At 41.6% G+C, this 24,136-nt stretch overlaps 1 protein-coding gene across 6 annotated transcripts in view; it reads right to left on the bottom strand.

Annotated features, from left to right (window-relative positions):
• The window catches only part of tnk2b (tyrosine kinase, non-receptor, 2b), a 55,304-nt gene that overhangs the window by 8,660 nt on the left and 22,508 nt on the right, over nt 1-24,136 (bottom strand). For 2 of the 6 annotated variants that reach the window (XM_026148702.2, XM_026148704.2), the window contains exons 1-12: nt 22,071-22,917; nt 9,148-9,325; nt 7,825-7,895; nt 5,267-5,536; nt 4,842-4,994; nt 4,463-4,626; nt 3,415-3,534; nt 3,096-3,222; nt 2,839-2,985; nt 2,542-2,636; nt 604-798; nt 249-340 (exon numbers count right to left, since the gene is read on the bottom strand). In XM_026148702.2, the coding sequence (XP_026004487.1) occupies nt 249-340; nt 604-798; nt 2,542-2,636; nt 2,839-2,985; nt 3,096-3,222; nt 3,415-3,534; nt 4,463-4,626; nt 4,842-4,994; nt 5,267-5,536; nt 7,825-7,895; nt 9,148-9,325; nt 22,071-22,151 (1,693 nt within the window). In that variant the 5' untranslated portion in view covers nt 22,152-22,917. Of the gene's footprint in view, nt 1-248; nt 341-603; nt 799-2,541; nt 2,637-2,838; nt 2,986-3,095; nt 3,223-3,414; nt 3,535-4,462; nt 4,627-4,841; nt 4,995-5,266; nt 5,537-7,824; nt 7,896-9,147; nt 9,326-12,502; nt 12,689-22,070; nt 22,918-24,136 lie in introns of those variants that run through there. The other 4 variants (XM_026148703.2, XM_026148711.2, XM_026148705.2 and 1 more) reach the window with 4 other exon arrangements.

Below are 24,136 nucleotides of genomic sequence, written 5' to 3'. Positions count from 1 at the left end.
TGAAAGCTTTATTAGGATAAAAGCAAAGCGAGCTCTTCAGTGTCTTTTTGCACAGCAGCAGCAGATCTTGAAATTTCAACCAGCAATGCATAATGGAAATAAGAAGAAGAAAGAAGCACTCTTTAAAAATTAGGAATATGATCATCTGCTCAGTCTGTCACTGAACTGAAGAGGTATTGAGGCAAGCTTTTTGGTAACAGTTATACATCATACAGGTATACATTTCTATAAAGAGCTCTTTCACTCACTTTTAGCTCGTCCTGCTAGCTGTGTGGGCTGTGCAGCACTGAGGTCCAAGCCCAGAACGTCAGGAGGATCCATGGGATTCCCGAGGTACAAACTGTCGGCAAGAATGAGACATGTTAATGCAGGAAACATCAGTGGACTGCATATAACTAACCCACAGCAGGTGCTGTACAATCACGTTGCAAAAGCAGCTTAAGCAGCCCGCTAGTGCCATCTATTGGTGAGTGCTTACTATCACTGCAGCCCAACCGAAAGACCATTTAAAACATTTCTAGATGCATGATATGAATGCCATTTCACGTTCATTAAATAATCAAACTCAGCTTGAAAAATTAATAAACAAAAGCTGTCTCTTACTCATCGATCCTATCAGGGAAGCCCCAGCAGCGATGGGGATTGGTGTCTCCATGTCCTGTGTGGATGAAGCTGTTCTTGAGTGGACGACTGATGTCGTGTGCAGACAACCCTGCTACAGAAGTCACCACATTCCTGGGGAACTGCCTGACCTTAAGGGTGCGTTTATTTTGACCTCGCCACCAATAATTCTCTGCCCTGAAACGTATTAGGACAGATAATTATATTGGGTATGAAAGCAGACTGCCACTTTTTGACATTGAGAGTCAAGGATGTGTTTTTTTCCAGCCCATACTCCATCCTTGCATTAGCTACAGGCCCATCTGTTGGAGGTGAATGTGGGGGTTGCAGCTGGTACCAGCTGACACTGAGTGGCAGATGGGGGAAAACCTTGAATTCACGCTCACATTCACACCCGCGAGCAATGTAGACTTGCTGATAAACAAACACATCTTTGGACTGTGGGAGGGCTCTGAAGTGCAGCCTTGCACACTTCTCTGCACTGCACTGTGTTTGCATTCAAGACAATATTTATCAGTAGTGGGGTTGGTATGTTGCAGAGGAGAGTTTAGACCCATTTGGGGGGTGCTCACTCATACCCGAATGTAATCAGAGCACCCCAAAAAAATATTAATAGTACTAATAATAGGGTATTTTAGTATTGTTTTCTGGAAATATCTTCAAATGTCTATCTGTCTATTTATAACACTACAGGATAAAATAAAAACAGTAGTCTGCTGGTATATCAGGAGCTGCCAACCAAGGGGCTGCTGTACTTTATTATTTGACTTTGATAAATATTTATTTTCCTATTCTAGTCAAATTGGGCTCCAGTGTTTGTTTAGAGTACAGCATCAGATCCAGGTGACAGCAAGTCAAAAGGTGAATGCCTGTCTATGTCCAGCAGCAGCCTGTATTCACTTTGAATATTGCTATAAACTGATATGGATCATGTAGATCAGTTTGTCTTTTATTCACAGTAACGTTTAACTTTTGGGTGACGGCACAAAGACTGAGAGAGGATAGAGAGGGAGAGACGAAGACAGCAAAGAGAGCAAAAAGAAACAGGTAAGAGTGGACATGTAGTCAAATTCACCAGAAATGATAACGCTGTAGCTTCTCTTTTACCCACATTCATTAATGATGAGTTCACATAACTAAGCAGTGTGTTTTCCTGTTTTCTGTGCCTGATGTAATAATTATTATTATAAGATTATATTTTTGTTATTTTCTAGTTTCTAGTCGAGTGAGGAGGCTGGAGAGAGAAAAGACAGAGCTTGTAGAAGAACCGCAAGAATGAGGGAGCAATATCAAATGCCATTATTCACAAAGTCTAACTTAAAAAATGCCAGTGGACATTCTAAAGAGAGCATATTGATATATGATGCTGAGTCTGCTTAATAAATGAGGGTTTGTATTAATATAAAATAGCTATTAGCAGTTTGCTTCGTTTGCAGGTCTATGGACTAGCAGTGTGATTTTCCAGTGTCTGTACTGAGTGAGTGCTTGATGAGCTGGTGGACTGCCTCTATGTTGTTAAGAGGCTGAAATTTTTTTTGCACGTTTTTCATCTTTTCTGCTTTGCCACAAATGGTTCTTTAACGACTGAGCCTTTGTATCGAGTTTGATAACTAAAGGCTCCACCCTAAAACGTGTGGAAAAGATTGAAAACTCTGATTGTTGACACTGAATTATCGTCACACATAACAACAGGTCCCCCAACTAATTAGGTTGCCTTTGAAGATCCCATTGTAATGTTTATCCAATTGAAGGTCTGCACATGCGAAAAGGGTTGATTAAATTTGCAAACAGCATATTGCGTCATTATTAATTACAAAGCAATCCATTAGGATTGGGAGCTGAGCCCCCCCACAAGTCTGAACCTAGAATCGCCCCTGATGTGTCGGTTTAATTACTATTTTAAGACCTTTTATCACCCACCTCCCCTCTATGATGGTGATAATGTCATCGACCTGGATCTGGAGTTTGTCAGGCTCATCAAAGTCCTGGAGAGCACACATGTCTGTAGGCATAGACTGAAAAAAGAGACAAAGACAGAAAAAATATAACAGATTTAATAAGCAGCCTGTTCACTTTTTTCTTTGAAATGGCACCACTAGGTGGAGCTAATGGTAAATTTATATAATAACAACATGATGTCAGCAGAGAAGTTAAATGAATGTAGAAAACATGCATGTTTAAATCCTAGAGCGATGGTTAAATGACTGCTAACGCTACCTCGAGCAGGAACTCGCGTAGAGCGACAAAAGTTGGTCTGTCATCAGGTTTCTGAGCCCAGCACTGCAGCATGACGTTATAGATATCCTGTGGACAATCCTCTGGCTTAGGGAGGCGCTCACCCTCTTTATCAATCTTATGGAGAATCTAAAGACAAAAGAGTACAGCTACGGTATATGAATCACTGTCTATATGAGCAAATTTATGTATTTTGGCTTCAGAAGTTTGGTTTTTGTTGATCCTTTTTGTGCGTTTACCTGACTACCATTAAGACCCAGCCAAGGCTCCTGACCGTGTGTGAACATCTCCCAGAGGGTGACTCCAAACATCCAAGTGTCTGTTGCATGGGAGAAGGTTCTGGTCTTTAAACTCTCTGGGGCACACCTGTAACATGAAAAACAATACACTACAGTCTATAAACCAGCTGTGCACAGTCTGAGCATAAGTGTGGAGCAGGGATTTAAATGGGGTGTTTCCCTGGTGTAAGGATTTGTTTTGAAAAAACGATTTCTAAATTCTGCCTTGGCTGATAGTTTTAACAACAAAGCAACAATGAAATGAGTTCATTCCACCCACCACGCAAAGGGGACCTTGCGATGCTCCTGCATGACATAGTGCTCGTGGTTGTTAGGCAGCGCCCTCATCAGGCCAAAGTCACCAATCTTCACTCTGTGAGCCGAGGCCAGCAGGATGTTCCTGCAGACAGGGTGGTGATGTTAACAATTAGCTGGAAATCCTAAAATGAACCTTCAAGCTGGAAAACATTAAATGAACGAACTCTTCTACATGTAGAACTAATGTTCTTAATAATAACTATTTCAATAATAATTGTAGAGGAGACTTGGTCCGTATGCATTTTACTGATAGGCCAAGCACAAGACTGCAGATGTAGGATCTATTGAAACTGAGCATGACTAAAAAGATTAAACTCATTTACAAGTAAATAAATATTTTAGTTCGATCTACTAATATGTAAAGAGAACTATTATTTCTAGTAGTTTGGGTCTGTTCAGTTCCCTGTCTTTCCATGTGCAGACATGAAAGCCAGAGGCAGGAAGAGAAACAGCAAGACGTTAGTGACAGATATGACAAGTCACTGATTAGGTCTTGTGGACATGCTAAAGCAGCTTAAATGGTGTGCCATAACAGATAAAGAGATTTATCTGTTATGAACTTTTTGGTGTGTTAGAAAGTCAGCAGATCTTTATCTCAGAACGCTTCCAGCCTACAGGATACAGTGCGTGCCCAGAGAGCTCAGCAAACCTTAACGCAGCAGCTGTGTGTAGTCATTACCCTTTTATTACAGCTTTAACTGGTAAAGTGACTCATTTGTACCGGCCATTAAGGTTTTTCCCCAGACCTCTACATAGTGTCAGCACTTAAGTGAAAGTGTCTAATTTTGGCAAGACCAAGAACTTGGACCACCCAGTGCTTCCAGCCAGTGACTCATTGTGCTTATGGGCCAAGTCTCCTGTTAATGGCCTGTAAATTTCTGGGTGGAGGAATAGGAGAGGCAATATAAATAATTCACCACAGCAGAAAAATTATTCCTGAATGTGAGCAATGTATGTTTTTCAGTAGTTTTTTACCTTTTTTTTGCCTCTACCAAAGCTCTGCACCCTACCTCGCTGCCAGGTCCCTGTGGATGAACCTCCTCTGCTCCAGATAAGCCATGCCACAAGCCACCTGCACAGCATACTGACACAGAGTGTGGATCAACACTGGGCCTTGAGGACGAACGCAGCGCAAACGCTCCAGCAGAGAACCGAGAGGTGCCAGTTCAGTCACCTACAGCATGCAGGTGAAAAAGAGAAATAGAGCATGGGTGAAAAGAACGGACAAACTCAAAGCATCTTTTGTCCTTTCGCATTTGCATATGTGGCAAGTATACACAGAGAATATCGGCCCCGAGTTAAAGCAGCTACTGTAAACGGTTATGTGCACTCGCATTTATCTGTCTGTATATTTTTCCCTGTGCGTGTGCATTTCTGTGTGTCCACTACCATCTTCATTGGGTGTGTGAGCACCACACCGTAGAGGCGGATCAGGTTTTGATGGTCCAGCGAGTGCATGACGTTGACCTCACAGATGAAATCCTCCAGAGCGTCGGGCTGACTGAGCACATCTGTCTTCAGACACTTCACAGCCACGTTCAGCTAAAAAAAATGATGAGTTCAAACATCAGATTCTGCTTCTCCTCATACTCAAAGTGTCTAAAAAGTTCTCATGAAAATCCCATTAAAAAACAAAAGAAAAAAAACAAACATTCATGCGCCTGCTTTTATCTGTTCCTAGACAAGATGCAAACAAGCAACATGTTTCATGCAAAAGAACTGTGTGAGCACACTCCAGTTATTTCATATTTCCAACATGTTTTTGTTTTGTTTTTTAAATTGTGGATAAATGGTATAACAATATGCCTCCTCACCACCTTCCCCGCAGGTGTCAACCACTCTCCCCTCTTCACGACGCCAAATGAGCCATCGCCCAGCTTCTCAAACAGCGTCAAGTCCTTCTCTGGGATGAGGCAGGTCAGACCCTGCTGCTGCCCGTCGAGGAGAGTGCCACCACTGGGCTGCGTGGCTAGGACTCCCTCCCCGACGCCCAGAGGTGGTGTGGGAGACAGCTTACGAAACGAGGAAGCCGGTTGACCCTGCTGGGGTATGTCTCCTCCATCTGGACGTTTACCACTAAAAACCTGGAGAGAAACAGACAAAAATGAAGACGTGTGAAAGCAGAGAGAGGGGCACTAGAACATAAAAATATGAGCATAATTTAACATTTTGCATAAACAGCAACATTCTACATCCTGGTTCCCCCTTTTTCAATTTATGTATAATAGCAGGTGGTTGAAAAGCACACTCGTGCCATGGTGAGAGTCTGACAAGCAGTCTCAAAACCATTACTGCAAGTTCTTGTGTGTGCAGCAAGGTCTTTTAATGGCTTAAATTTTTAAAATGAAGCTTACACATAAAGAAAACATCATGAAGTTTGTGGAAAAAGTAAATAAAATTCCATGCACATGTACTAACATGAGCACACATGCTTTTGCACACATACAAAATACTTAGAAATTTCCTGCCTCTTGGCTTAAGTACTAACAACACAGCAGGAATAACTTAGCTGTTAGGAAGTACTCATTAAGAAGCCCTATTAGATTAAGTGACCTGAATGGCTCTGTGTGCTTATGTTTGTATGCCTGCATTTGTGTGTGTGTGTCCATGTGTGTTAATGATTCATTGCCAGTCTCCTAAATCCGAACCCATAAAAATATGTGTGCCGTTTGGCGCCACCAAGGGAAGCCTTTGTTTAGAGGACTTGAATTAGACTGTTTACCAAAATAGGAGTTCACAGAAACTGGTGGTGATATTAGCTAGCAGGGATGAAATCAAGCCGATAACAGGTCAGATAAAACACTAGAAGAGCCTCTCCTACGGTGGTAACACAAATACTACATTACGTATCAAATCAGTGATGTCGGATTCACTTAAAAACATCTCTTATTGGCTCATGAACATAAGGTCAGTACTCAGAAATTATGTCATCAGTAAAAAAGAGGTGTCAATGAATATCTAGTGCCAAACATATTTGACTGGCTGGATATAAACAGTAGCAAGCGGTATGTGGTTTCACATTCACACTGGACCAGACATGACATAATGCTGCAGACCTTTTTTGAAAGACACCACCTCTGTGTGGTCACGGTGTGGTTAGTTCGTTTCAAATAGAGGGCTGGATATTTAAATAATTCTGACTATGGCGCGCACACACAGACCCATAAACACACACACACACACACACACACACACACACACACACACACACGAGTGGAGTCATAAGAGTCGGTGACACACAGATGCGGCTCAAGCTGCATTCACAAAATGCTGTCTTATTAAATTCCCCTTAAAGAGACAGAGCTTTTTTTGCTTTAAGTTACTTCTTCACTTTCCTTTAATAAAAGACTCAAAGGGTAATTAAAAGACAAAAACTGCGAGGTATGTAATACACATGCTGACGCAAATACTCAAAGGAATTAACCATCGAGAAGGATACTGAGGAGAAGCCGTCAGAGTTGTGTGGGTGCGCATGTGTTGGATGAGTGTAGCCGTGGTTCTCACAGGACGGTGTTTGCCATCTAAAATTACACCTGTCTGCTTCCGCCTCTGGCACTATCCTCAGATAGAGTAATCTGCTTCCTCAGCTGGCTGTGACAGGGTGTGTGTGTGTGTGTGTGTGTGTGTGTGTGTGTGTGTGTGTGTGTGTGTGTGTGTGTGTGTGTGTGTGTGTGTGTGTTTCCAACTATCTTTATGAGAACTACTTTGAGTTTGGGAGCCTTACACTGAGGACATTTTGGAAAATGAGGTCTTTTTAGCTTGGTCCTTGCTTAAAAGGCCCTTTTTATGGGCCAGCACTTAAGTTAGGATTAGGTTAGGCTAAGGCAGTTAAGATGGCATGGTTCAGTTTAGGATTAGGAACTAGGGAATGCAATGTCAATGAATGTCCTAGCAAAAATAGCCTTGTAAGTGTGTGTATGTTTATATCTGAATATGGACTCACTGGCCCTCCTCGTGTGTCCTCAGGAGAAAAATTACTCTTTATATAAAAAATACAAAACTCTCCTATAATCATCACAGGTCTAAAAAAAATGTGCTAATTGAAAGGAAAGTTTCTCTTAGCGACACCTCACCACAATCACGAATGTTTGTGGTTGATTTAAAACCTCTGCACTACTAACAGCCAGTATTAAGTTAAAGGCTGCTTTTAAGCACATACGACTATGTTAACATCTTTCCCTCAGATTACAACGTACTGATGCCAGAATTCATTCAGGGGGTGCTGATCATATCTGCGCGGAGGGCGCAGGTTACTGTGGTCATGTATCCACACTGTTACACCCAGACGGATTCCACAGTGGCGACATCCTGCCAAATATACCGTGCACCATACTGAGTTCTGATGTGCGCTGTGCTCGTCTATGTCTGTCACCTTGCTCATCCAGGACTTGCGCTTGCACATGGCTTTCCTCCTTTTCACGGCCTCCCACAGCCTTCTCTGCCCTGCGGTCAAGAAGAAACAAAAAGAGGCAATAGGTCAGTGGCAAGGCATTCAAATGAGGACTGCAACTGCTCAAGGATCCATCAGGAGGAATCTGAGTGAAAGAAGGGTATACCATAATGAATTTCAACACATTTACCACAACAGGAAGAAAACCAAACACCCAGCTTTGATATGAAATGAGACAAAGAGCAAAAAGCAAAGGGAAGGAGGAAGAAGAAAAGATAATAAAACGCCAGAGAGCAGTGAGCTGTGCAGTGGAGAGACATGTGAGGGAATATATGAGCATGCGAAGTGGGTGTAATTAGTCTTAAGCGGCTGTGAAGCACAGGCCCTGAGGGCTTCAGTAACTGGATTTAGAACAATTCTGCTGTGATCCACTTTATACACACCGCAGACAAAAGATCTGACAGTTTAATATCCACTCTCACTGTACCTAATTACAAATTGTGACTTTGTAATGACATTAAATGCATTAGTGATGCAGGATTTGTTCAAGCAACATCAAGGATGAGCCAAATGACACAGTGCCATTACTGAACACAAGAGTCATACTTAAGGCTATGTATAGATGCATACAGAGAACAAAAGTAATCATAAATATAAAAATTGCTCATTAAGCTATGAAAGGCCAGTACTGCTTTATTAGGAAATAAAACACATGAGCAGAGAAGACAGTAAATGATGATTTTATGAAGTTGTAGTTTGGAATCAGAAATTCTGTGTCTTGCGCTCATTTCCAGTCTTGAAAGAGTTGATAAAAACAAGCCACTAAACAACAGCCATGCTTTCAGATATCTAGCTACACTAAACCACCGCTCTGAGCTAAAAGCTAATATCTACTTCTACAGTCTACAGCCTGGTAACAAAGGCAGTGCCAACATCAATATTTTAAGACTTATAATGTATGTTAAATATATTCAGCATCTGAATTTAGCACGAAAGAGTTACAACATTTGCTAATTAGCACTAAAACTACAGAACAAACTGAAGCTGATGGGGATGTAGTTCATTTTTAGATCACAAATTATGGACAAAGAGTACAGGAGATAAACCGTAGGATTTTTCCTTTGAATAAGGAACATTTATACTAAGTATCTAACACTGGAAGCCACTAGCAGGAATACAAATTTAAACACAAGAGAGACATGCCAAATGAACATCTGGATGAGCTTCTTTGGCACAACAACACTGCGGTTCTCTCATTCACTCACTGACAAAAACACACACATACACGCAGGTACTGTGTCTCACCGGGTCGACCCATGCCGATTTTCTCCAGGTCTTCATTCTTTACGTAGTCAAAGTGCGACAGCCGTGTGACGTTAAGGTCATCTCGGATCCGTAAGAAGTACTGCTGCAGCTGCACTTCCATCAGCAGTTCCAGCAACCATTCCGTCCCTTCCTCACATTGCATGCTGCTGCCCAGTTTCTGATAAAAATACAAAGACACACACAGAGTTAAGCCCATTCAATAGTCATTCAACACCTCTCCCAATGCATGCTCCAAAATCCGTAAAATACACTCAAAAAGGAAGTCAGCCATCAACAAACAGAGAAAGAAAGGAAACTGAGCTTGGAGCCAGCTCCCTCTTAACTAAATCATTAACAGCCTATTGCTTATAAAAATCAAGTCACAAACTCAAGATCAAGGGGGCTAAAGCGGCAAACATACTGTAGCATAAGCTACTTATCAAAGGATAAAAACAATGAAAACAGTCATTTTCACTGCAATTTGATGTCACTGTGGTGTCAACAAACCACTTAGTCTTCAATTAAGTTAAGCTCAAAACAAAGAAAGTTGTTTTTGGCTGACTTGCTGTAGACTGCTCAGACATGAATGTGCCAAAAAAAACAAAAAACAAGAAGAGCAATACAAGAAATATATTATGCAAAACTGATGTCCAAACGTCCAAAAACCAGACGTGGCCCCGAAACGGTTTCACCGCAATTCCTCACAACACCGAGTCAGCCCATCAATCTTTAACGTAAAAACAAAAAACATCCATTTAACGTAACCAGAAACCTAAACCTAGATGGGCTTCTTCACAAGGCTATCGTCTCAAACTGATGCAAGTTCAATTCAAGACAGTAAACAGCTTTGCTGGAGAACAGCTACACCTGCTCAGAACTTTAAGGAAGTAAACTTGTAAACCAAGCTTAACAACACATGGAAAAGAGAAACATTCCTAATCCACACATAAAGGCAGACAAAACTTTACGATGGGTGCTCTGGCTGAAGGGGTCACTCCACTGATCAGTATTTAGACTCGGCGAATGAGGAACTTCCTGTGCTGGCAAAGGCGAGGTTACGAGGTCCAGAGAACAGTGTCACAAAGGTCACTGCTTCCTTGCTCGCTGCCATTTAAACTTCCTGAGGGACTTGCTTAGAGGCCATTTCCTATTATTTAATGACTCTGGCCTTAGAAGCTCAAGATCACACACACACACACACACACACACACACACACACACACACACACACACACACACACACACACACACACACACACACACTTCTAATGGTGGGCCATAAAATAAAGCCCGTATGTGACCAATCCCTAAATCTACTATGTCTTTTCAGAAATAGCTGTTCTGTATTTTACAGGAATTTTAGATGTGAGGTCTGACTGAGGTCAACTTATTGGGAGGGCTCAGTCCCCAATGGTTATGGCAGATGTTTGTATCCTGATACAGATTCATTCCTATAACCATAAAAATGGGTCAGCTGTCTTTTTGAAATCACAGGAGTCCTCTTATTTTGGTAAAAAAGTCCCACTGTCAGAACATTCTTTGAAGCTATCTTTGAAATCCTCCTGTTAGTTGAAAACAAGAAGTAAAATGGTACACTGGTAAGCCAGGAAACATTCTCGCGTGATCCGGTGACAGTAGTGCCTGTGGTTTTAGGATTAACTAGAGCTGCTGTCATTTGAATCCATCTCCATATTTTGCATTTTGCTACATCATGCCTGACTCTTATCCTGAGAAAGACGATCCAACGGCCCTTTTGGCTGGTCCACTACGGGTTAAGCTGTGCCAGTGGCAGACATGCTATTAAGAGTTTGACGCAAAAGTTTTCCCAAACAAGAAACAAATGATTTTTCATTTTCATTTAATCCTTTCATTTTTCCATGAAAACATGCCCAACTCATCCTTTACAATCTTCCCCAGCAGCAGTCAACACTGAAGAAAGAATGCTATTTCTCTGGACGGTGCCAAAGACGCAAGTCAGCTTTCTCTTGGGCCTCATTTCATGGCAGTGTCATTTGAGGCATGAGGGGTCAAAATCAAGGAGATGAAGCGCTTCTACTTCTTGGCCCACTAGCAAACAAACTATTAACCCATTAAGGCATGTTGGGTTTGTTTTTTCCTGAGACACGTTCATAGAAATAAGCTTTGATACAATTAATTTAGGTGGCTAAGAAAGAGCTTTATACAGGGTGTATCAAAAAGAAACATCTGACTTTAAAGTGCTTTAAATCCGCAGCTGTTTACTGGTAACAGTCGAAACATGTACTGGTAGAAAGCGAGGATTTAAAAGATTCATGTGGTGGTTGGGACGAGTTATCGTATTGATGTGTGCCATGTATCTGGTTGGGGACACACTGAGCACGTGTAAACGATGCAAGTTTTGTATGTAAAACTTTACATGCAAGCGTCTATGCCCATTACTTTGAAACATATAGCCTTTTGAATTCTTTTTGATACACCATGAATCTTCACCAGCTGAGATCATCAAATTATACTTTCTCCAAACAAAACAGGGTCCTTCCTTTATTTAGTTTATGTAAAACGTCATCAGGAGCTTAACTTCTCCTAAAGTAGGAAGTAGAAAATGTACATTTTGAAGATGTGAGGTTAAACTTGAAAGAAATGCTGCATCCCAACTGTTAGAAATGACTTCCGTTAAGACTCTGAAGAATCCAACCAGGGCTAGAAATCCAGAACTAACTAGTGATCTATATACTTTCCTTCATTTCACCATATTTTAAAGAAGCATCATGAAATGCTGACAGATTAAGAAGCTAAGCCTGTTTGCACTAAACTTGTCCAAGCTTAGCGTTTACTTCAAAAAATATTGAAAACGACCAAACAGGGAGGAAAACAAAGAGAAATAAATGAGGGATGCAGGAATTTAGATGCAGAGAAACAACATGGTGTCATTGCTGAGAAATGCTTTTGGCCTGAACGAATTCCTCAAGGTGGTGCTGATATTCACACAGGCGCATGTACACGTACACAGACACACAAACCTACACCTTCTGGCCAAAAGCATGTCCTGTGTTAAATCGGTTCTGCTCTCACATCCTGCTGCAATAACAACCATCCCTGGGGAGAGCCTCAGACCAGCTGGAGAGTCCACACACACACACACACACACACACACACACACACACACACACACACACACACACACACACACACACACACACACACAGAGAGAGTTAGAGACAACTGACCTCCACCATACCATATTCATGATTCATGTATTCTAACAACTAATTAAACCACATGACTCTGACTATAGTTACAAGCATCCATGTCATGCTAAAGAAGATATCCCCTCAATGGAATATGGAGAGTAGACAATCCAGCAGAGCAGACTTACTCGATATACGTGAAAGCGTGCCAGGAAGGGGAATGTCTTTTTCAGCTTGTCAAAGCGTCGCATCCTGAATTCCTTCGTCTGGGATGAATGTAGGTGCAAATAAAGTGCATACACGTTTAAATGGCCCGTGGTTGTTGCTTGTCCTTTAAATCATTACCAGAGCCACAGCACCCTTGGTTTGAGTCTCTGAGGGAATTCTAAGAAGCGCACACAGTTTTTGGATCCGGACCCAAACCTATGAACCCGAGAAGGGGAAGAAAAACTTCCTGAAACCCTGCACGCAAATCTACAGCATTCCATGGCGGGGTCAATCCTCCTCTAAGCCCCTTCTACTGCTTCAGCTCCCCACAAGAAGTCAAAGAGGCATTTATGTAGCACTTGAGAATGCAGAAGAGAACTCAAACTGGCTTGTAATATTAGGAAAGAAGGCTGGAGAGCGAATGGAAGCTGCTGCTTCTAGCAGAGAAAGCCTCCCAGCTCTGTCCTCTGCCCAAGTCCAGCCATGTGCCCTCCTCAGACAGCAATGAGCCAGTCATCCAAACTTGCAGAACTTCACAAATAAGTCACTCCTTCTTCCTCCCTTCCTTTCACTGCCTCTGTCTCTCTCTCCCTCTCTCTCCCTCTCCGTCTCGCTCTCTCTGCTTTGCCTGTGCATATACTGTCTGTTTGCTTTTCGATCCCTCCATCGCGCATGGGACTAAAAATAGGAGCGTCTTCTGCCCGATTCAATCCCCTCGGCAGCACAAACAGACGAGCCAGAGTCGGCGTCTCCGGCTCCACTTTTTAGGCTTTAAAAACATGCATGTCTGCCAGCGGGGGGAGGGAGGGGGGCCAGTCTGCATTTGTTTACAGGTAGCATATGTGCTTGAGCTTCATGTTGACTGCTTATAATTCTCACTTCTGCATCAGCCAAATTTTCTCTACCCCTTTATCCTGCCCCCTCCTGCAACTCCACTCCTCACCCTATCTGTCCTGACCCCCGAACCCCCCACCCACCCTCCTCCTGCCGTCCGTGCAGTGCAGAGCAGAGCGTGGTGCAGAGGACAGAGGCTTCATGGTATTCAGCCCGGAGGAGCATTTGATCCAGGGCCAAAGGGTCACATTCAACTGCAGGAGGGGGAGCTTGTTTCCTGTGATGCAACCTCCCAAAGACACACACACACACACACACACACACACACACACACACCCCAAGCGCTCTTCCAGCTTCTCCCTCTGTTGCCTTGCAGAATTTCCCAACCTGCTTAGTGTAATATTTTCTCAACTGAAATGTATTGTTGAATGGCAATCATTATCTCTATGATTTACGAGTAGATTTTCCTACTATATATTTTTTCCAAGTTTCATTTTAAATCTATTTGTTATGATCTTTAATCACTTATAACCAACGCATTGTGTAAGAGTATCTGCTTAACAAACCCAGAAGCATACTCGAAGCACCAATCATTAACCACCAGGATCATTCGGACAATGAAATAGTGTATGAATAATTTCTGAGGTATGAACCACACGATGTGCAAAACAGATTTACAGATATCTGTTAGTGGATGACTAATAGTTTACAGTAATAGTGAAGAAAAAACCCACATGAATATAATTATGATTACATAAGACCTGCTCAGGTCACTTAACCGCGGTAAACTCGCACACTCCTTTTCTGTCACTGTGACGTCTTTTTTGCGCTGACTAAAACTCCTGCCATCTCCCTTCTCCTCCCTATTCTTCACTCCTTCATTAATCCCTTCTCTTTCACTCCCATGCCTCCTTCTGTCCCTCCTCTTTATCCCTGAGGATCTGGCCAAACTCTTGCATTTTCTTCTTTATTTGGTGCTGCCTTTTATTTCCTGCCTCTAATCCTCTAAAAATGTTATCTCGCAATAAGCCACGTCTGCCTCCGTGGGCAGATATTATTAAACTTTTGCCTTTCTGATTTCACCACTCCTCCTCCCCCTTCTTTCGCTCGCTGTGCTGTTTTTCATAAGTCTAGCCCATCAATCCACACTTTGACTTAGCTGTTCCCTTTTCACTAGATTTAGTTTTTTATAACGCTCCCTCTGTCTTACTCTCTCTTCCATTTACTTCCACACACTTCTGCTTTGAATTAGGAAGTTTTGTGTTTACTAGTCTAAGGGTGGACAGAAGGCGAGCAGGCAGAGGTGTTATGGGATGGAAATAAAAACTACAAATGGTGTTTGATCATGAAGTATTGGAGTTTAATCAGAGACGGGAAAACAGGCCTTTGTCAGAGGCGGGTGATGCTGTGCAGCGTGAGTTTGCATACCAATTTATTTGTGTAGTTTGTGTACTTTAATCAGCTGTCTAAATGACTTTATTTGAATGTTTTGATTTATAAAAATTATTATTTTTAACTGTAATGTGTAAGTGAACAAATTGTCTCACTTTAGAGTGACGTTATAATAGATTCAACGAAGTCAGCCAGGCAAAGGCAGGCGGCCATACTGTCATCAACACAGGGAACAGTGTGCTAGCTGATGATATCCACATTGGAGTCTCTTTACTGTGCCCCTTGCCCACATGGAGAGGGATCAGAATGACATCAGCCAAAACTTTAAGAGAACATGGCCTACTGTATCCTACATCCATACTGTATAAATCCACAAGGCCCTCACACAGGTGGAAAGTCGCAGCTCATGGTCATCACCTTAACACAAGCCAACTAAGGATACCAAACTTTTTATATAAGTAGAACAGCCTAAAAATCCCCATGCCTTCCGTTTGGATTTCTTAGTTTACAGAGTCTCTATTGCTTTTGTTTGACAGCATTGCATTAAAGTATATTATAGTTACTATATGAGTCAAGCATCCAGAATCATAAGGATCACGTAGACCAATTAATATCATAACTACCTCCCTAGACTATTCAGATTTTTGCATCAGCCGTATTTTAATAGATGCCAATATAGAATTTGTCACAGTAAAGTTAGCTTCAGTGATATGATAAATAAGGAAGTAATGTTTGCTTTGGAGCACTTATGTAACTCACAAGACTGTGAAACAGATGCTATGAAATAGCCCACATTCCTGAAAATCAGCAGCAGGACAAAGAAGGACATTACTAACATAACTGGATTTTTACAAAATGTTGTCCATTAATTCATCAAAAGAAACAACACTGAACAATTATCAGTTGTCAGTGTCAGTTGGATTGATTAATCAACATGATTCAACAGTAATGAAGGTGAAAAAAGCAATAGCTTTAAACCACTTCAAACAGAACTCATTATTAATTACCTTTTGTTAAATTAAAGAAATAAAAAACAAATAAAGAGATAGGCTGGGATAAAAAGAAGAGGAAATATGGCGACACCAGTGTGGCAGTTTAGTGAAACGGGAAGCTGTGTGTGTGATAATGCAGCGTTTGTGTAGAGTACCATCAAATATCCAATTTCATCTGATGTTTTGTTAGAAATCAGTGGAAGGAATGTGTGAGAGAGCCATCAGCTGCCCCCTGACTAAGGAGATTAGAGCAATACGATTAACATAAGTCAATATGTATTGTTGCCATATGAACACTAGGGGGCACCAAATCTTAATATGAGGGGTTTTCATTGCTCTGTGTGTGACAAGCATTTGTTTTTCCACTCTAAAAAGACTTTGGGATTACACAGGTCACTCAAACTTTTATCAGTTGCCTTTCTGGTTATGTGGGGCCAGTTTATGACCAGTGGCAACAAAATCCAACTAAGGAAAAACAGCCCATTTTACCATGCCTCGAGGTGTCTTTTTTTTTTTTTTTTTTTTTTTGCCTGTCCCGTTTGGCTCTTTTGCCATCAGATTTGTTGTCTAAAGGCAAAGAAAGATGCCCAACGGATTTACTTTACCAAATTGACCATCCCAGCCTTGCCGTAATGGTCCATTTGATTCACCTTTTATTGTTTCTTTTATTTTCACTTACTGAATACGGGACAGACTTGACTGGGGGAAAGAAGGGGAGAAAGAAAGAGGGAAAGAGAAACAGCTGAGAAGAGGGATGGGGGAGAAGGGCAAAAGACAAAAACCAACAGAACGGGCAGAGAAGAAAAAAATGCATATATCAATCACCTGGGTCACCTGCTGAGAAAGAAAAAAGAAAACAAGCAGAAGAGAACAAGAGCAACAGAACAAACAACACCACAATGATACATGGGAATACGACAGCAAATACCAAACACTAAACACCACTGTGCAGCACACAAGACCAACAGAACACAGTGTGCCCTGAGGTAGGAGCCAAAAAGGGTGCAGTTTGTGGGTGTGATCACCCGTGTGTACACCTGTGAGCATGGACGCGCTTGTTTTTTGTTTTTTAAAAGGTTCCTTCTTGTAATAATCTGCTAGAGGGTGTGGGGGGGCCACAGCCCCGAGGTGTCTTGACAACTAGTGGCTGGTGATTAAGACAAAAAATTATTATCAATTTTTTTATTGCTTGCCGAAATAACGAGAAAAGTCTCGTCCTAATAAGTTCAAGAGTTAATTAGGATTCAAATGCTGAAAGTGAAGAAAATTTTGATTCAAAATTGTAAATATCTTGAAATTTAAAGTTAACAAACTGAAATCTCAGTTTGGATGAATTGGATGAAAACTATGGTCATTTTTTAAATCAGAACCAGATAGCATTTAAAACCAGGGCTCTATCTGGCATTACCATGTAGTTACAGTAAGTCACAATATGACTGTAGTGATGGCATTTGTGTCAAACAATATCAATATTTAGTGACTTAAACATGTGATATTTTGATATATTGGCCAGTATTTTTTTCCTTTATAAAATCAAACAGATTTCCATAACACCTATTTTGTGTAGTTGCTTACTCATTTACACTACTCAGATCAGCTGGTTGGTTGGGCGTCCATACATGCGTGGTGCCATAGCGAAGTTGCATAGTGCCCTCTGGTGAACAAGCTATGCAACATCAACACATGGTTTTTCTCCCATCTCTTCTTTATCTTTTTTAATTTTCATTCATCCGTTGATATAAAAGCAGTTGCTGATAGTTTAGTAAACACCTAATTTCAGTTGCTAATTGGTCGATTTTCTTGATTTTTTTTTTCTTTCCAGTTTTCACTGTCTGTTTGGTTTGACTGAGGTTTGGTTTACGCCCTAGTTTGGGTCAAAATACACCTCTGTGCAATGTTCATGGTAATAAAGCTAAAGTAGAAAGCTAAAGTAAGCTAAATAAACTTTTACATGCCGTCTTTTTCCACACAAGTTCTACATATATCACATCACAATAACCTGATCACCTGTGGTGACAACCCTGGAGGAAGCTAAATGTGACCAGTTTATCAAGATCAATGAAATTTATTCAATTAGATAAAACTGTTTGGATTTTTTTTTTACAGATTTACTGCAACTAGCTTTACATTAAGACTGCTGTCTGACCTCGCACGCATGCACAAAGTAGTCTGACCGAGTGGCTTTACAAAAGGACACTAATACTATAAAGCCCAAGTTAAATGTTTGACCGTGAAGATTACATTATCATGACCAGACATCAGATTAGGACCTTTCTAGCTAATAAGATTATGAAGAACAACATGCTGTGAGCTCTATTATGTTACAGTACTGAAACACACATGCACATACACGCACACACACATTCTCGTGTTGATATCTTAGTGAGGACATCTAGTTGACATAATGTTTCTCTAGCTGCTTACCCTAACCATCAAAAATGTTTGCCTAACACTAGCCTCCATCCAACCATAACCTAATTGTAACTCTGACACTAAAACTACATTTTGAGTCTTAAAAATGCCATCAAACTTGTGAGGACAGGCACTTTAGTGCTGACTAGTGGCTGTTGGTCCCCACACAGATGTGTAAACAGGTATACACACACACACACACACTTCTAGATTCTGTAATATGATGCTCACTGTATACAGGAAGGCATGCAAAGGCATGCACACCGACTAGATTCATCCTGAGGCACTATGTTGGGAATTAAGTTAGCTTACTGGGCACCGGTGTATTTCTAAACTAAGTTCCAACATTTTGGTAACAAAACATCAAACTGCGTTTTGGGTGCCGGGTGCCAAAAATGCAGAGTGAAGAAGAAGGAGTAGTAGAACTACATTAATCACTTTAGAAACTGTGCTAGAACAATATCTACACAAACACACAAAAACCTCTGACAGAGGACAGCATGCACAGACATACAGAGATCCATCATTCCTAATGTCACAGATAGCAACTATCTCCCAAGGTCTGGCTTTTACGTTTTCCTTAAATCCCTTTACCGTCCACAGGAACTCATTACTCACAAAGCCAGGAGGGGAGAGGCGGTGTGAGGCTGTGAGCGTTAATGTGCCCATGAACAGATTATGAGAAAGATGAGAGCTCTGGATGCCAGTGGCCTGCTTCCAGGTCATCACTTCCAGTTTTCAGGAACATATGTGCTGTGTTTTGTCAACAAATGTTGTTTTGGTAGCTTGACCTAATATGCATAATGCCAGACTGTAAAAAACAACCCCCACAAAACAATGAAATACACCCGTACTGAGCAATCCTTTCTTTGATCCCTTAAAGCAGGTTAAGAGGGAGAAGGAGGAGCCATTAAAATAAATATCAAATATCATGAATAAAATGATTGAACTCAAAATCTATCACAGCAGGTAGCTCAATCAAAAGAAATTACTTATTACATTCATATTATTCCAAACACAGTGGATGCCCAGCCATACTCACGGCCGACACAAATTCATCATTTTCAGATAAAGCTTGCCCGCTAATCCCTTCATCCTCCACAGGGGGAAAAACATCCATAAGATATCTGTGTGGAGAATAAAATGGTCACTCTAATAACACAATAAGTATTTTCCATACACCTACATTTTCCGTACATCTACCCTTAAGTGTTTTTCACTCAGTTTCAGAATAAGATGAGGCAGCTGCAGGCTGTGGCGCTGAAAGCTAACCCTAGAAAAACCGCTGTACTCAGCACAAAGCTGCAGCTGTGGAAGGAGACTGATCTGATTCAGCCCCAAACAGAGCACAACAGCTGCAGCGTCCATCGGTTCAACTCTGCTCAACTAGCACACAGATCCTCAACACACACAGGACAGTATCACATTTAAACTGCCGCACACATCTACACATTCATTTATCTTCTCCCTATATTTGCTTATCAACAGCAGGTCCCGGAGGGCTGAAACCCAGTACATGTCAGGGAAGACCAGCGCAGGGCATTGCTTGAAGTAGCAGCGGTAGTGAGTCAAATTTGAACCCAATTCCATTTAAACACAAGTCACCATAAAATGTTTAAACAAACATAATAAGTAAATTAGTAAAAAATAAATAAATAAATAATAACATCCATTTTGAAAAAGTTCAAATTGTAATTCTCACCATACTGAAATCAGGCAATTTTTTTTTTTTTACATATTTTCAGTTTGTGTTTAGTTTTTTGTTTAAATTTAGATTTTTTGTTTTTAAATTTTGAATTAATTTCTTATTTTCTTGTTTCATTTTTACATTTAATGGTAGAAATTACACATTTCAGTTAAGCTTTCATTCGTTTTTGATATTTATTTTGTTTACTTTGTTACAGGATAACTTTAAGAAGTTTAGGATACACATTACAGTAAAAATTGTATAAAAAGAAATACAAAAAGAAACATTGTGCAGGCAGCTTACATATCACAATTTCAAATATTTGACCAAATGAACAAAGACTTAACATTTCCCGTGTGTTTTAGACCTAAGTTTAGACTGAAGAGCAGAGGCGATCGTGCCTTTGCCTCAGCTGCACCCAATCTCCCTGCTTCTATTCGTGCCTCGGACTCTGTCCAATCCTTTAAATCAAGATTGAAAGCATACTTATTTAACCTGGCTTTCCTGACCAGTTAATACCCCTTTTAAACTTTTTATCTAATGTATTATTTTATTATTAATTTTACTGCTGTTTTTATCTTCTTAGTAGATATTTTTGTATTCACGATCTGACCTTCCTCCTGTATTGAGGTTTGATACCCATTTTACTTAACTCTTAAGGTCTATTAGTGCCTCCATTCTGTCTGTGCTAGTGCCTGATCTGTACTTATGTTGTTTCTCCGTATTACTGTGAAGCACTTTGGCGTGCCTTCAGGTTTTTAAATGTGCTATATAAATAAAACTGTATTTTTTTGTTTATTTATTATTATTCACAATACGTTTCAAGTCCAATTTTTACCTTTATTGTACTTTCATCTGTTCTTTCAAAATTAGTTTTAGTTACCAGTAATAACTGCTTTAGCCACATTTTAATCACATTGAAAATACAGGAAAGACCAAACTATCAACACTGTATACCAGACAGTTTTTTCTTGTTTCTTTAAGCCAACTCCTAATTTTAAATAATCTATTCCAGCCTAAACATGACAGCAACACACACCCCTGACATGTAATGCCCTTGCAGACTGTTGAAACTATTCAGTTTACAACATCTCTACAAAAAAGGGTAAAACGGTGAATTACCGACCTGGTGAACTTATTTATCTAGCTCTGAGTTCAGTGATTCTACACATTTTCTTCTGATGTTGAAAACATTAAAAAAAGGCAACAGAGATGTTTCACAATGGTTTGATGTGGAAATTAAACGGCCAGCCTAAAAGCCAAACAAACAAAAAAAAGAGTCGGGCCTTCACAGTATTTGTGAAATAGTGTGTGTGTGTGTGTGTGTGTGTGTGTGTTTGTGTGTGGCTTTGCAGAATAGGTGGGAGGGTATAAAATGTCATAGTTTGCCTCTCACCAACCTCATTCTGCAGCACTTCATCAGTGACCTCATGGCTCTGCATGCAATAACTTGGCCTCGTGTGTGGGCGAGAAGCGCCGTGTGTTGTGCGTGGGTACGTGGTGGCTGAGCAGGGCGCTACTGACATACATGGGTAAAAGAGCTAGTACTGTCTGACAGATGAATGAGCACTTTGGGAGATCTATGAAGTGGAGTTATGTTCGCACAATCCAACCAGACTTTTTTCCCCTCAGCAGACGTATGTCTTGCCACAGGTGTTACTAAGAACAATGGCCGTTGTAATATTGTGTTTCAGCAAGCCGGGATAGTGTGACAATGAACACGCAATGCCACTGAAACTAAAGTAAACTTAGTGGCATCCAGTAGTTACACCTGTCTTTGTTTACCCCTTATGCTCTGACGTGTCAAAGAGTCTGTTTGGGGGAAGGAAAAAAAAGCTTATAAATTTTCCACATTATTTAACACTAAAAATGATGGACCACCTTGATCACCTGATTAGGTGCTAAACCATCAGTACGCAAACTGACACGAAGGGAAAAAGGATGCTGAAATGTCGGGAAACCCGGCCCGACACTGACTGAGGAATGAAAGCCATGTCACAGGAAAACAGCTGTGTACATTCACCAAAGTGTTTTGGACATGACACGGCCAGTGTGACACTGAACAAGACAAGATAAATGCTCACAATGGCAATGATTTGAAATACAGAGACACCTACGAAAGCATAAATCATCATTTCATTTCCCTTTGACAGGTTCATACTGCTGGCTGAAATTAGTCCATTACCTACTATTACCTACTACTGTAAAATAAAGGGAACTGCACAGGTCTACCTCTTCATCATCGCTAGGCAGCCTTTGGTAATCCGACTCTGTTGTCTCCTGCAGTCTCTGGTATTCTGCCGTCTCCCCCATGGTGGAGTTCTGAGACCCAGCCGGTACCTGTTCGGGTGCTACGTGTCCTCAAATAGCTGCTGCTCCAGCCCAGTGAGCAACCCACACACTCAGTCGGTCAGTCAGCTCGCGTCGACATCCATGCAGGAAGACAAGTGCGATATTCTGGGCGTCGTTCACGGAGCGGCGTTGCATTATTCCGCAACGCCTGGCACAATACGTCTTATTACTCTGCTAACTCTGCTGTCACTCCTGCATCCAGTAATACCACCTTCATTGTCTTCATCGTTTAGGTTGAGTCAGCATTCGTTTAAAATGGCTGGACAATGAGTTCTTCATTTTCACACCTTTGTGACAGGAACTGACTAGTCTCTGAAAACAAAGCTGCTGATCCTCATGGAAACAGTTTTCAGAAGTGTAATTGTGCTGATAATCTGCAAACAATACTTCTTAATACAGAATGAATAACTCAATTCAGTTCGTGCAGGCAGGAGTAGCTCCGCTTTTGAGAAGATATACAGAATGCAATCCTCTTGAACGGTCTGTCCTTTTCATATGTCAGCAGCATTAAGAAGCTTCTGGGGTGTGAAAATGATCATTCAGAAGTCATTCAGCAAGGATTATTGTCCCTCAGACAATGAAATTCCAGCCTGGGTCCTTGGAGTTGCTGCAGTCAAGAGGTGGGAGTGTTAGGAGGATGAAGCCAAGGTGTGGCACAGAAGGTGAAAAGTCTAACAGGCTCCGCTTGTATCCTCACATCAGCTTCTAACCTCAATCTCTCTCTTGTGCTCAGTTGTGCTCATCTCTGCTGTCACTGCCTGCCTCTCTCTCTCTCTCTCTCTCTCTGACTCTTGTTCACCCTTCCTTAATGCTGACGCATGCTCCTCATATCCAGCGACGGCTCTCTCCGTTTCCATTTCCATGCCCCAGGCACTACCATGACCAGCTTACCTCCTCTTACTCATCGGCAGTGAAAAATCACAGCAAGCAGTGGCAGCGGTCGTCCGGGTGACGTCTTTCATATTTCACCTGAATTAGCTCCTTCCTTCTTTGTGTGGTTTTTTATTCATTCCAGCGGCTCGGCTCTAACGATGCCGACTGAAGTCTGGGAGCATTTTGGACTCTGCTTTGTCCTAAATGGACTTCCTGATTGCTCGGTCGATGCCTAATCCCTCGCCTGTTGTTATTGTTTTTCCCCCCCTCCTCTCCTTTCGAGCCCTAACCCTCTAACCCGCTTTCCACACGCTTCCACTTTTTTTTCCCCACTCGATGATTTGGCGAGTGGTCGCCTCTTCTATTACCGTGGCAACATCAACCCATCCCACCTCCTCCCCGCTCCAGTGTTCTGTAGCCACGGTGATCCACTCAGCTGTGGTCCTGATAAAAGCAGCCAATGAGAATAAGTCAAGCCAACAGGAAAGGGAGGGGGAGGAGAGTGTCAGGCGAGAGGTGGAGAGGCGGAGGGAGCCCTAATGAGGAGAGTTAATCTTCCCTCTGAGAGGGAGAAAAACATGGCCATGCTGCTTTGTCTGTGTTTGTGTGTGTAAAGCTCTCCAGTATAGAGGACATCCAAGCCATCTGGACCTTGCTGTATGGACATCTGGGTGAAGAGGAAAATAGAATAAAAGAACAACGCATGTGCATCTGCGTACGCACACACGACACTTCCCCATCGCTCCAACTGATGCCATTGAGGAAAAAAAAAAAATCTTTAAAGCACTCTGGGACAGCACAGAGTATTTGTTTACGCATGCATGATCTCCTCCTCCCCTCAGTCCATGTCACTCTTTATTCCTTCCACTTTCATATCCTTAAAACTCGCCCCTCTTTTGTTTTGCCTCCTCTCGCTCTCTTCTCCATCTCCGACTCCACTCCAGTCCTGCTGATGTCCTTAGGCCAGTTATTTATGGCCCACTGCACAACATTCATTTTTTGCTCTCATTCCTCCACCTCTTCCTCTTTTCTGTGATCTGGTCCTCCGGAAGCAGACTTCTGCAAATTTGAGA

This window comes from Astatotilapia calliptera, chromosome 18 (genome assembly GCF_964374335.1).
Source record: "Astatotilapia calliptera chromosome 18, fAstCal68.1, whole genome shotgun sequence".
NCBI classification, from domain to species: Eukaryota; Metazoa; Chordata; class Actinopteri; order Cichliformes; family Cichlidae; genus Astatotilapia; species Astatotilapia calliptera.
This window is presented reverse-complemented; position numbering and strand designations above follow the sequence as displayed.